Genomic DNA, 12,796 nt, shown 5'->3' with positions numbered 1-12,796 from the left:
CCTGTTTCTGTAAATGGAGTTTGTTGGACCACAGTCACAGTTGTGACCCAGACTCTATGGCTTATAAAACCTATAATGATGATTAGCAGGCCTTTACATAAATAGTTGGCTAGAATCGGTGGAGGTAATTCCTTGCTGTTGCATCACATAAGGAAGGGTTTGCTGTTGCTTTGCCTTGTTACTGGTCATACAGATTTCAGGCATTTGGTTAAGGCTCCATCTATCGGATTGCTCCGTTATAAAAGTATCTTTCTGATTAATAAGTAGTGTGTGGAGTGATAAACATTGAAAACATTTACATATCTGGTTTCCAGTAGTTTCAGTGTCTCTCGATGAGCCTTACCTGAATCATTGATGTTTACAGAAATCAGCGTTTTGGGTGCCTGGGTGGCTCAGTGGGTTAAGCCTCTGCCTTCGGCTCAGGTCATGATCTCAGGGTCCTGGGATTGAGTCCTGCATTGGGCTCTCTGCTCAGCAGGGAGCCTGCTTCCTCCTCTCTCTCTCTCTGCCTCTTTGCCTACTTGTGATCTCTCTCTCTGTCAAATAAATAAAATCTTAAAAAAAAAAATCAAGGTTTTTCTTCCTCTGTGATTCCTTCTACATTTATTATTTTGCATTCTGCTGTAAAGAAGCAGGCCTCCCGTGCCCCTCTTTTTTAGAAAGGAACAGGTTAACTTTTCAGTGGCTAAGTCACCGTATCCTCTTATCATAAAGAGACTCTTCCTCCAGTGTTGTGTTGAGGCAATGTTCTCTTGTTTGTACTATAAAATACACTATAGATTCCTTAGTTTAAATATTTAACTCTATAAACTCAAAACACAAACTAACACTCTATAGTAATGGGGGAAGATAAAGGGATTAGAGAAAGAGAGGTTTCAACTGTATCATATCGTTTTTATTTAATAAAAAATAGTAAAGAATCTGAAGCAGTCATGACCATATATTAAATGTGGTTGGTGGGTTAAATGAATTCTGTTCTATTCTCTGCACTTTTTTTTTTTTTAAGATTTACTTTTTTACTGAGATAGAGCAAGCAGGGAAGCTGGGGGCAAAAGGAGAGGGAGAGAGAATCTGAAGCAAGCTCTGCATGTGCCCAATGTGGAGCCTGACATGGGGCTCGCTCCCACGATCCTGAAATCACAACCTGAGCTGAAACCAAGAGTTGGACTCCTAACTGAGCGCCCCAGGTGCCCTTATTCTCCACACTTTTTATGTTTAGATAATTTTGTATTTAAAGTGAAAGATCTTGATAGAGCAAAACCTTGGAATCTTACTATAATATCACACAGGACCCCTTATTAGATTTTAATGTTGGCACATTGTTCTGATTAATGGTGGGTATTTGGTATTCTTGCTTGTAACATATTTGTCATTAAAGTAGTCAATTTCTTTTTTTCCTGTAGGTGTTCATGCTTTCCTGAAAGTCTTCACAATGTAGAATAGATCTAAAAATAAGTTAGAAATTGTTTCTCTTCTATTTTTAGAGGCTTTACTATGAGGTAAAGAATTATTTTATTGCCCATCAATATTTTAATAATTTTCAAAGCTTTATTGATTTTTACATTGAAATGTGTGTTATAACATTTCAGACTTTTAAAAAAGATTTTGTTTATTTATTTGACACAGAGAGAGAGAGATCACAAGTAGGCAGAGAGGCAGGCAGAAAGACAGATGGGGAAGCAGACTTCCCAATGAGCAGAGATCCCAATGTGGGGCTCGATCCCAGGACCCAGGATCATGACCTGAGCTGAAGGCAGAGGCTTTAACTCACTGAGCCACCCAGGTGCCCCACATTTCAGACTTTTTTGGTGGCATCCTAACTGCCAGCAATGTATTTATTAAGTTGCCTTATTTTGCTAATTAATTTTTCTATAGATGCCTTTTATGGTAACCAAACTGAATGAGTTAAGCTAGTAGTTACCTTCTTGTGAACTTTACAATAATGAAATATTAAATTGATTTATTGCAGAATTCATCCTGTAATCCCAAAATCTTCTATAAAAGTTCATTAGGTCTCAAAGTTAAGTTCAAAGTTGGGGAAAGAAAATGAAAGGAAAACTCTATGCAAAATGGGAAATATTTTCCAGAATGTCATAGATTTGTCACAGACTTTTCCTTTCAGTCAACATGAACAAGAGGGACGAAACTTACCCTTCCATCTGAAATAACTGAAAAAACTATGCAAAATTTATGAAGCAGTGGTTTTCAGATATTGGACATGAGGGAGCATGAGACAGTGGTCCCTGGGGTAGGAGAAACAAGGTGGTTCCTATGATTGTGCCACCTTACCACCTGGAGGGAGTCTTTAGGCCACAGAGCAGGGCAAGGGGAGTGCAGGTAGAATTTGGTTATTAGTGTCATGAGTTCAGGAGTCAGAGCTGGCAGTCGGGAGTGGAGCCTAGAGACTTCATAGGACAGAGAACTGGCATGGAGGGGCTGTTCAGAGGGAATACTCTGAACATTTGCAGAGCATCTTTGAAGATGGGCAGAGTGTGTATCTTTAGTTGAATACAGTTAGCACAAGTGTATGAGGCCAGGTAAAGAACAACCTGAAGGGAGCAGAAGGGAAAATGCTCAGAGCTCATACAGGCCTGGGAATAGTTGACCCCCACCCCCCCCACCCTGGCCAGAGTGGAAGACCTTGTAATTTACAGGTTATTAGGCGGGGTATCTCGAAGGGTATTGCTGAAATTGTGAGGCAGAATTTAGAGTAAATTCCACCCTGCTATCATTTAACAATGACAGGGTGCTCAGGGTGTTTATAGAAATACACAAATATCCAGCCCTCAAGCAAGATAAGATTCACACTGACCTGCATCAAATCAGAACTTACCAGGCATGCAGAGAAGCAGGAAAATATGAATCATAATTAAGAGAGAAATCAATCAGTTGATGCTAGCCCAGAAATGTTGCAGATGACAGAATTAGTAGACAAGGACAATTGAAAGTTATAACTACATTGCAAATGTTCAAGAAGGTAGAGGGATCATTGAACACATTAGAGATGGAGGCTATGAACAAAAAAAAAGACCCAAAAGAGCTAGAGATGAAAAATACGAATTTGAGATGGCTATGCACTGAGTAGGATTAACGAATGTGTAGATCAGATGGGGCAGAGGAAGAGATTGGTGAACTTGAAAATAAAGTAACAAAAGCCATCTGAAAGCATAGACAAAGGACTGAAAGAAAGATAAATCGAACAGTAGAGAGGGGCAGGGCAACTTCCACCAGCCAAATATACATGTAATTGGAGGCCATGAGGATGGGAGCTGGAACGGGGGACAGAAGACATATTTGAAGAAATGGTGCTTGGAAATTTTACAAATGTGATGAAAACTATAGACCCACCTGCAGTTCAACGAATCCCTAAGCAAAAGAAACATGAAGAAAGCTATATCAAGGCATATAATCAAATTGTGTATAGTTGGTTATAAAGAAAAGAAAGTCTTAAAAGTCTTAAAAGAAAGTCTTAAAAGCAGCTGGGGGAGAAAACCACATTGCATAAGGAGGAACAAGGATGAACGATATCAGGCTTCTCATCAGAATCAATCCATGTCAGAAGACAGTGGAGCAACATCTTTAAAATAATGAAAGAAAGGCAGTCTAGGATTCTATTCTGGTCTTTCAGAAATGGAGGCATAAGAAAGACTTTCAGACATGCAAAAACTGAGAGTCCGTCACCAGGAGACCTGAACTATAGGAAATGCTAAAGGACCTTCTTCCAGCAGAAGGGAAATGATACCAGATAGAAATTTGGAGGCACACAAAGAAATGAATAGTACAGGAAGTGGTAAACATGGGTAAATATGAAAGCTTTTTTTTTTCTTATTTTATAATTTTTCTTGAAATAGATTTCATCATGTAAAGAAAAACAGTAACAGTGTGTTGTGGTTTATGGAAAATACACGAACTAGCACAAAGGCTTGAGGGGAAGAAATGGAAGTACAGGGTTCTTTCACTATAAAGTGTTACAGTATAATTAAAGATGTATTACTACAGACTTTGAAGCAACTGCGTATGCACGCATACACACATCACCTAAGAGTTACAGATAATATGCCACCAAAAAGGTTAAAATAGAATAATGAAAAATTGTCAGGTTAATCCAAAAGAAGGTATAGAGGAGAAAATAATAACACATTGAGAGAACAAAAGAAAACCCAAATAGCAAAGTGGTAGATTTAAATCCAAGCATATTAATAATCACATTAAATGTAAATAGTCTGAACAGCTTAATTAAAAGACAGATATATAACAGGAAGTCCTAAATTATATGTTGTCTATAAGAAATGCACTTTAAATATAAAGATAAAAATCAGTTAAAGGTAAAAGGATGAAAAAATTACACCATGCTAATACCAATCAAAAGAAAGCTGGAGTGGCTCTAGTAATATCAGATAAAGTAGATTCCAGAGTAAAGTATATTACTAGGGATAAAGACTATCATTTTATGATGGTAAGGCATCAATTAATCAAGATGACATGATTCTAAATGCTTATGCACCTGACACAACAGAACTTCAAAAATATGAGGTCAAAACTAACAGAACTGCAAAGAAAAATAAATGAATCTCCAATCACTGGAAGATTTCAGCATCGCTCCCTAATAATTGATGGAGCATGTAGATGGTAAGAATACAAAAAATTTGAACACTATTAGACTAACTTGACCAAAGTGACATTTATAGAACACTCCACAAACAACAGAATACCCATTCCTCTCAAGTACCCACAGAACATTTACCAAGAGACTATATTCCAAGCCATAATACAAGTCATGACAAATGGAAAAGGATTAAAGTCCTACAATCCAGGATGCCTGGTTGGCTCGGTTGGTTGGACGACTGCCTTTGGCTCAGGTCATGATCCCGGAGTCCCAGGATCGAGTCCAGCATCGGGCTCGATGCTCCATGGGGAGTCTGCTTCTCCCTCTGACCTTCTCCTCGCTCCTGCTCTTTCTCACTGTCTCTCTCTCAAATAAATAAATAAATAAATAATCTTAAAAAAAAAAATGTCCTATAATCCATGTTTTCTGACCACAATGGAGTTAGATTAGAAATCAGTGACAGAAGAATTTCTGGAAAATTCTGAAATACTTGGAAACCAAATAGCATACTTCTAAAAACCTGTGTCTAAAAGCAGAGATCAAAAAGCAGAGTATTATGAACTGAATAAAAATGAATATACAACTTTTCAAAATTTGTGGAAAGCAGGTGAAACAGTACTGAGAGGAATAGTTACAGAATTAGAAATGTCTAAATTAAAAAAGAGAAGAGGTCTCAAATTACTGATTTCAGCTTCTGTGTTAAGAAGGTAGAAAAAGAAAAGTAAATTAAATCCAAAGTAAGCAGAATAAAAGAAATCATAAAGATTGTAGTAGAATATTGAAAAACACAGAGAAAAATCAAAATCAGTCAAAGCTGATTCTTTGAAATCTATTAAACTGATTAAGCTCTAGCTGGCCTGATTGGAAAAAAACAAAAGAGAGAAGACACAAATTATCAGTATCAGCATTGAGAGTTGTTACATTACTACAGAATCTTTTATAGACACTAAATGAATAACAAAGGAATACACTAAACAACTTTATGCCATAAATATGTTATCCCAGGATAGTGGACAAGTTCCTTGAAAAGACCCATACTACCAGGACGCCTGGGTGGCTCAGTCATTAAGCATCTGCCTTTGGCTTAGGTCATGATCCCAGCGTCCTGGGATTGAACCCCACATTGGGCTCCCTGCTCAGCAGGAAGCCTGCTTTCCCTCTCCTAGTTCCCCTGGTTGTGTTCCCAATCTCTCTGTGTCTCTCTCTGTCAAATAAATAAATAAAATCTTAAAGCAAACAAAAATGACCCAGACTACCAAAGCCAACTAACAAACAGACAACCTGAATAATTCTATATTTTAAAATAAACAGTAGTTAAAATACATTTCCACACACAAAACTCCAGTCTCATACATTCGAGGAAAAAATAATCCCAGTTCTTTAGAGACTCTTCCATAAAGCTCAAGAGGATGGAAATATTCATCACCTGATTTTCTGAGGCCATCCTTAGCTTGATATCAAAATCAGAGAATGTAATTAGAAGAAAAAAACAGCTGCCAACATCTTTCACACAAAGAGATAAAAATTCATAACCAAGGGGCACCTGGGTGGCTCAGTCATTAGGTGTCTGCTTTCGGCTGGAGTCATGATCCCAGTGTCCTGTGATTGAGTCCTGCATCTGGCCTCCTGCTCAGTGGGGAGTCTCCCTCTTCTGCTCCCCCTGCTTGTGTTCCCTCTTTCCCTGTGTCTCTCTATCAAATAAATAAATAAATAAAATCTTTAAAAAAATTCATAACCAAATTTTAGCAAATCAAATCAACAATATTTAAAGAAGAATAATATAACTATATGGAGTTTATCTTAGGAATGCAAGAATGGTTTACTATCAGAAATCACCGTGGGTGCCTGGATGGATCAGATGAAGCGTCTGTCTTCAGCTCAGGTCAACGGTCCCAGGGTCCTGGGTTCGAGCCCCATGTCCAGCTCTCTGCTCTGTGGGGAGTCTCCTTCTTCATCTGCTGCTCTGCCTGCTTCTACTCTCTCTGTCAGATAAAATCTTGAATAAAAAAGTCAGTGGAAAAACAAAAAAGGGCAATCAATGCAATTCATTATATGAATAAATGAAGGAAGGAAAACCAGAGGACTATTTCAGCAGGTAAGGACAAAATCCAGCATCCATTTCTGTTAGAAACTCTCAGCAAAGTAGGAATAGAAGGGAACTTACTCTACCTGACTAAGGATATCTGTGAAAAATGGACCTCCAACATCATACTTAATGGTGGAAGACTGAGTACTTTCCTCCTAAGATTAGGAACCAGGCTCATGATCACTTCTATTCAATCAACACTGAGCTGGAAAATGAAAAGACAAGCTGTGGACTTGGAGAAAATATTTGTAAAACATCCAACAAAGGACTTGTGCCTAGGAAAAAAAACAAAACTCTTCCAACTCCGTAGGTAGGACATAACCCCATTAAAAAGTAGACAGTAGGGTCTGAACAGACACTTGAGAGCAAAGAAGATACATGGTACTCACCATTGTTAGTCTAGTGAAGTGCAAGTCTAAATCACAATGAGAACACAACACTCTCAATGAAATGGCTAGAGTGGAAAGGGCTTATTAATTAAAACCCAGTGTTGGCTAGGATGTGGAAGGACTAGAACTCTGATGGTCTGTTATAGCAATGTAAAGAGGAACCCCTTTAGGAGGTGACTTGGCAATTTTCTTAAAAGGGTAAATGCACCGCTACTTAGAACCCAGCCATTCTGCTTCTGGGTGAAATGGCATGTCCACATGGGAACCCACAGCTTAATTTGTTGTAGTGCAGAATGAGAAACCGCCTCTTTCGTAAGGAAGGTGTTTGTTCTTTTTCTTTTCCTCCTCTGGCCTTTTTATATGTTTGTACACCAAAGATCTTACCTCTCACCATAATGGGTTGAATGGCTGGTCTCTTTTTGCCACTGCAGAAAAGAACCCCTTCTTCTTGCTGCAGAATGGGGGGGTTGGATTCTAGCCCTTAGCTCAGCCACCCTGGGCCCACCGGGACCTCAGAGTTCTTAACTGCCAAATGGAAGGCTTAAGTTCTATTTATTTATTCATTCATGAATATTTTTGAGCACCTGACACGGGCCCCACACTCTTTTGGGTACTGGTAACACAATGAGGAAAATCGGCTATGGTCCCTGCCCTCCCGGAACCAGTTCTCTGTTAACCTCTGATGGGCTGGACACTGTCTTCAGTTTCAGGAGCTAGGGCCTAGAGTCTTAATCTCAAGGAATTTATGAATTAGGAGAGCAGGAAGACCAACTTCACTGAACAGACTGAACTATAGTTGTAAGTTCCCCCTTCCCCCTGCCCTTAGCAGGGCTGGGAGGGCGGGCCTCTCCATGGTGTGGCTCTTGAGCGGACACCTAGAGGAAAAGGGAAGGCGCCCTCATTGGCCTGTCACTGTCTCTTCTCTCAGAAATCCAGACTGAACAGAAGACAGTGATCTGATTTCTTCCAATGTAAGCACCTCTGACGGTGAGCAGTTTCTCCAGGCCCTCTGCGTCTTACCTCACACCTTTGCAGGGCTGCGTTGTCTTGTTTGGGAACTATAAGTGCTAATAAATGAACAGATCTAACTCCCCTTTCTGGTGTTTAATTAACACTTCTTCGGCCTAGAATTCATAAGTGAGATCCGGGCTCTCTGTCCCTCTTGTGTTCTCCCACCAGTGTACCGTGCTCTCCCCCACCTCACGAACATACAAGCAAATGCAAACATACATTCTTTCTTTTCCCCTGCTTTACTTGAAAGGTGGCTGGCTTTAAAAATAATGGTCTGCCTTATGCTTCCCTTTACCTTTAACATATCTTGAAGATATCAGTAGAGCACTTCTACTGCCTCTTTTTTTTTTCCCAGTTGAAAAATATGTTTCATTTTTGAGGCATGTTATTTATTTAATAAGTCTGCCTACTGGAGGACATTTGGATTTTTCTGAGTATTTGCTACTGTAAACAGTGCTACAGTTAGCAGCTTTGTATGTCATATTACACACACACATGCACGCACGCACACACACACACATGATCGAGTCTTGAAGTGGAATTGCTAGGTCTATGCATATGTAATTTTGATACATATCAAATTGCCCTCTGATGTACATGCCCTCTCAGACATTTGAATTTCTGTTTTAAAAACAGTATTTAATTTGTTCTTCTTTTGTTTTCTTTGCTAAGTTAGTTAGTTTTATTGTAGGTTGGGTGAGTTTTGCTAAGAGTAATAACACTCATCTAGATCATTGCTTTCCACTACTGGCCTGAACAAGTTCTCAGGTTCATATGCTAAATGAATATCAGCTGTATAGAAAATAATATCTCACACATGAATGCTGTGTATTTCAGATGTACATAGATGCTATTATATTTAATAAAATGACAATTCATTTAATAGTGTTACTGAATTCTTAGTTCAGCTAGTGTTACTGAATTCTTAGCTCAGCATTTCCTTAGTGGTCCCATTGTTTTAGATGACCTTTGGATTTTGATGGCATTTTAGCTTCATTTTGTGTTCTATCAAATTTCCCAAAGTAACTTAGTCTGGAGATCTAGGAGAATGTAGTGAAAGACTATGCATATGCTACAAGTGTCTATTTGAATATAACAAAAATAATATTTCTCTTATAGATATTCCTTTAAGGACCAGCCTGCCACCACCATTCAGAAATCATAAATATGGTAACTAATTTTACTTATTCTTTAAAAATGTATATTAATATTATTTTGTTAGTTTTGTGTTGATGGCAGTTTGAATTTGGTTTTCAAAAATGATTTTACTATCTGTAAATAAAAACCAGTATGGAAATTTACTTAGAAATAGAGGAAAAAATAAAAATAAAAAAAACCAGAGGAATCATGGTGTATCATTGAAGTAAATTGTAATAGTGTACAAAAGTGGCCTATTTGTGAGGAACAAATAACGTGTTTGGGAAATGATGTCTAAAATGAATTTCTTTGTCAGGTAACCAGGAAGGAAAAATGATTTCAGACTAGGAATTAAAAGAAGAGATTAAACATTTTAAATACCAGTAACTTGAGCATAGTATTTAGTAATTTTGTATGTTGCAGTGGTAGATTAAACAGTGTAGTAATGAGGCAGGAAGTTGGGTTCCATTACTTGGTGTAATAGTTGGTACAGTTATTAACCTTCAGCTTAGTGACACTCACCAAACTTTGAGTTTGAGACCTCACTTGAAAATTATGACGCATCTAATAAATATTTCTTTTAATTGGTACAGACATTTTTTGAAGTATAAATCTTTTATTACCTTAGATCATTTTTTGGAGTGGCTTTTAATTCTGTTCCCATTTGGTAGAGCAACTTATGACCTAAAATACTTTGAAATCACAATCTTCACCGTGTGTATGCATTTTAATATCCACAGACTAATTGTGAGGTCATAAGGGGTAGTCAAGCAGAAGCTGAAGGCACTGAGTGGAAAGTACTTTGATTTATTGGGCTTAAAGAATTTACATACTAAATATTGAATAAGAGAAAGGAATAAAAAGCATGATTAAGTAAATATGAATCTTCTCAATTTTGGCTTGCATGGCTTTCAGAGTATAATGACTCGCAATAAAACCTTGAACTTGAGTCAACCTACAGATGCCATTTCTGTTTCGTCGTGGTGTGTGTGTGTGCATGTGCACATGCGTGTGTATGCATACACATTCTAACTTGTGTTCCCTGTAAGTCATTTTGGAAGATAAGTTTTAGGTACTGAACGCGATAGAATATCTGTTAATCATCATAGTGGTAGATAGTGTACCTCTTACATTTTCCCCACCTAATTAACACTGTTTTGTCCTAGGATTTGCATACTATTCAGGTGAATTGGCAAGAGAAATGAACACATTTATCTGGGAGGTGAGAAATCGGAGAACCACTGGGCTTTTGATAGACTTTCAGTGACTCGGTCTAGGCTTGGCTCTGGAAAAATCTGCCACTTTGTTCAAGAAGGAAGGCCAGATGTTAGTTTCTCATCTGTTCTCGTCCTCCGGTATTGCTACCTGCTCTGTGGGAACAGGATGCACTGGGTGCTGCGGAGTGGAAAGGCTGCAGCATCAGATTTCAGCTTTGCTAGTTGAGGTCTCTGTGCCCTTGGGCAAAGGGCTGGCTCGCTGGCCAGGACGCAGAGAGTCTGAGATTTCTCAGGGCCCTTCCTTCTGTTTAACTGGCATCTACATCTATGATGGATTTATCCCGACCAGACTGTGTTCTAAAGCACACTGGATATTGTCTTATTTTTAAATCCTTATCACCTAGACACTGTGCGTGTGTGCAGTAAATATTGATGGCTGTGCAGTGTGGACTGCTGATCCTATTTGTTTCATAAGGCCGGTGAGACTAAACCACGCTTGTGTGAACACATCAAATGCCTCACAAATATTCTTTTTATTCTTTTTTTGTTTATTTATTTATTTTATTATATTTTTAAAAGATTTTATTTATTCATTTGACAGACAGAGATCACAAGTAGGCAGAGAGGCAGGCAGAGAGAGAGGGGGAAGCAGGCTCCCTGCTGAGCAGAGAGCCCAATGCAGGGCTTGATCCCAGGACCCTGGAATCATGACCTGAGCTGAAAGCAGAGGCATTAATCCACTGAGCCACCCAGGCACCCCTATTTATTTATTTTTAACGATTTCATTTATTCATTTGAGAAAGAGAGAGACAGAGCACAAGCAGGGAGAACAGCAGGCAGAGGGAGAAACAGGCTCCCCACTGAGCAGGGAGCCTGGTGCAGGACTCAATCCCAAGACCCTGGAATCATGACCTGAGCCGAAGGCAGACGCTTAACCGACTGAGCCACCCAGGCACCCCTATTCTTTTTATTTTTATGAGGTTACACTCCTGTAAAAGAGATTATTCAACAAGGAAAAGGACATTATTAGTACAATATTGTTTGCTAGCTTGTTGTTTTCCTGACCCTCTTACCAAGTCTTGCTGGTTATTGTTGGAGGGAAAAATCTGAAAATTTCTGTTCAAATCATTTCTTCTGCTGCTAAAAAATTAAAAAAAAAAATATATATATATATAGCCTTCTTATTGTGGGTTTGCAGGGCCCATCAGAGCAAGGATATTTCTAATAAAGGCTCATTACCAAAATATGTAGAACATGACTGGTATTTGGTAAGGTCAAACCACAGTTTTGCTTGTTAGTTGTAACAGACTTTAAGCAGGATCCTTTTACTTAAAAAACTGTTATTGGCTTTTCTAACTTGCCTTTTGTAATAAACCAATATCTATCTATAATGAGAAAAAGATAATAACTCAGAGTAATAGATAATCCAAAGCCAATTTGTTTATTTTCTTGTGTACATTCTGAACTTATTTTTACAATTGTGGTATATTTACATCCCTAGGATGCATTTTTTCACCTAAATTAGGTTTATTTTTAGTTCTTAAGAGTACATAGTTGCAGTCCTAGAATTAGGCTGACCTTGTGTTTAAAATAGTGGGTAATTCAGAGTGCCAGTTCTTAACTCAATAGCTACCCTATTCTTTTGTAGTATTAGAACAGAGTTAAATCAAGGCCCATTTTTAAAGTAGATCCTTTCATTTCATTTTACTATTGGAGCTCTTTATTGAATCGAATGGCCTAATTGATAGAAAGAAACTTTAATTTAAGGTTAGGAGTTTATCCAGATATAATAATACATATCATAATATGTTAATTAATAGTTAAGAATTAGAGTTAAGAATTGGAAGCTTTCTGACTTGAAACCCGTTGAGTGCTGAGCCTCTGCTATAATTAAGAGCTCACTGTTGCAGAGTCGGACTGCACCCAGTGTGGAGAAATGGCTTATTGGAAAAGCACAGTGTAGCCTGACATCAAGGTAAACAGATTAAGGAGTGAAGGAGGATGGAATAAAGCAGATTAGGTGGTGTGAGTCTGTGCAGCATGTGAAAACCGGGAGGCAAATACTGATACTCTTTGGGCTTTAACTGCAGTGCTCACATTACCAGTGAGCCTGAGCTCGGAGCGTGGTAACAACTTGTCAGGATGGTGGTTTGACCTCCTGTCACTGCATGTATTCTGAGAGATCACTAGGCTTTTTGAACTGCTCATGTTAACATCTGACATGTTTTACATTATTTGCTAATTATAGCCTTCTGCGACTCCAAAAAACAGGATCGAGTAATATCCACCTGTCTTCTGTTCTAAGGGAAGATGTGCCAAGTTCATTGCAGGTTATAGCACCCAGTTTTGT

The 12,796-nt window shown here is 38.5% G+C and overlaps 1 protein-coding gene across 10 annotated transcripts in view; it reads left to right on the top strand.

Annotated features, from left to right (window-relative positions):
* The window catches only part of C8H2orf76 (chromosome 8 C2orf76 homolog), a 56,375-nt gene that overhangs the window by 30,439 nt on the left and 13,140 nt on the right, over nucleotides 1–12,796 (top strand). For 8 of the 10 annotated variants that reach the window (XM_032353859.1, XM_032353863.1, XM_032353864.1 and 5 more), the window contains one exon: nucleotides 9,212–9,262. The exons of 1 other annotated variant lie outside the window; for it this stretch is intronic. In XM_032353859.1, coding sequence (XP_032209750.1) covers nucleotides 9,212–9,262 — 51 coding nt within the window. Of the gene's footprint in view, nucleotides 1–3,628; nucleotides 3,801–9,211; nucleotides 9,263–12,796 lie in introns of all 10 variants that reach the window. One more of the 10 variants, XM_032353867.1, reaches the window with a different exon arrangement.

The sequence above is a fragment of the Mustela erminea genome, chromosome 8, assembly GCF_009829155.1.
Source record: "Mustela erminea isolate mMusErm1 chromosome 8, mMusErm1.Pri, whole genome shotgun sequence".
In the NCBI taxonomy this organism is placed as follows: domain Eukaryota; kingdom Metazoa; phylum Chordata; class Mammalia; order Carnivora; family Mustelidae; genus Mustela; species Mustela erminea.
Note: the sequence above shows the minus strand (reverse complement) of the source record. Positions and strands in the feature narration are given on the sequence as shown.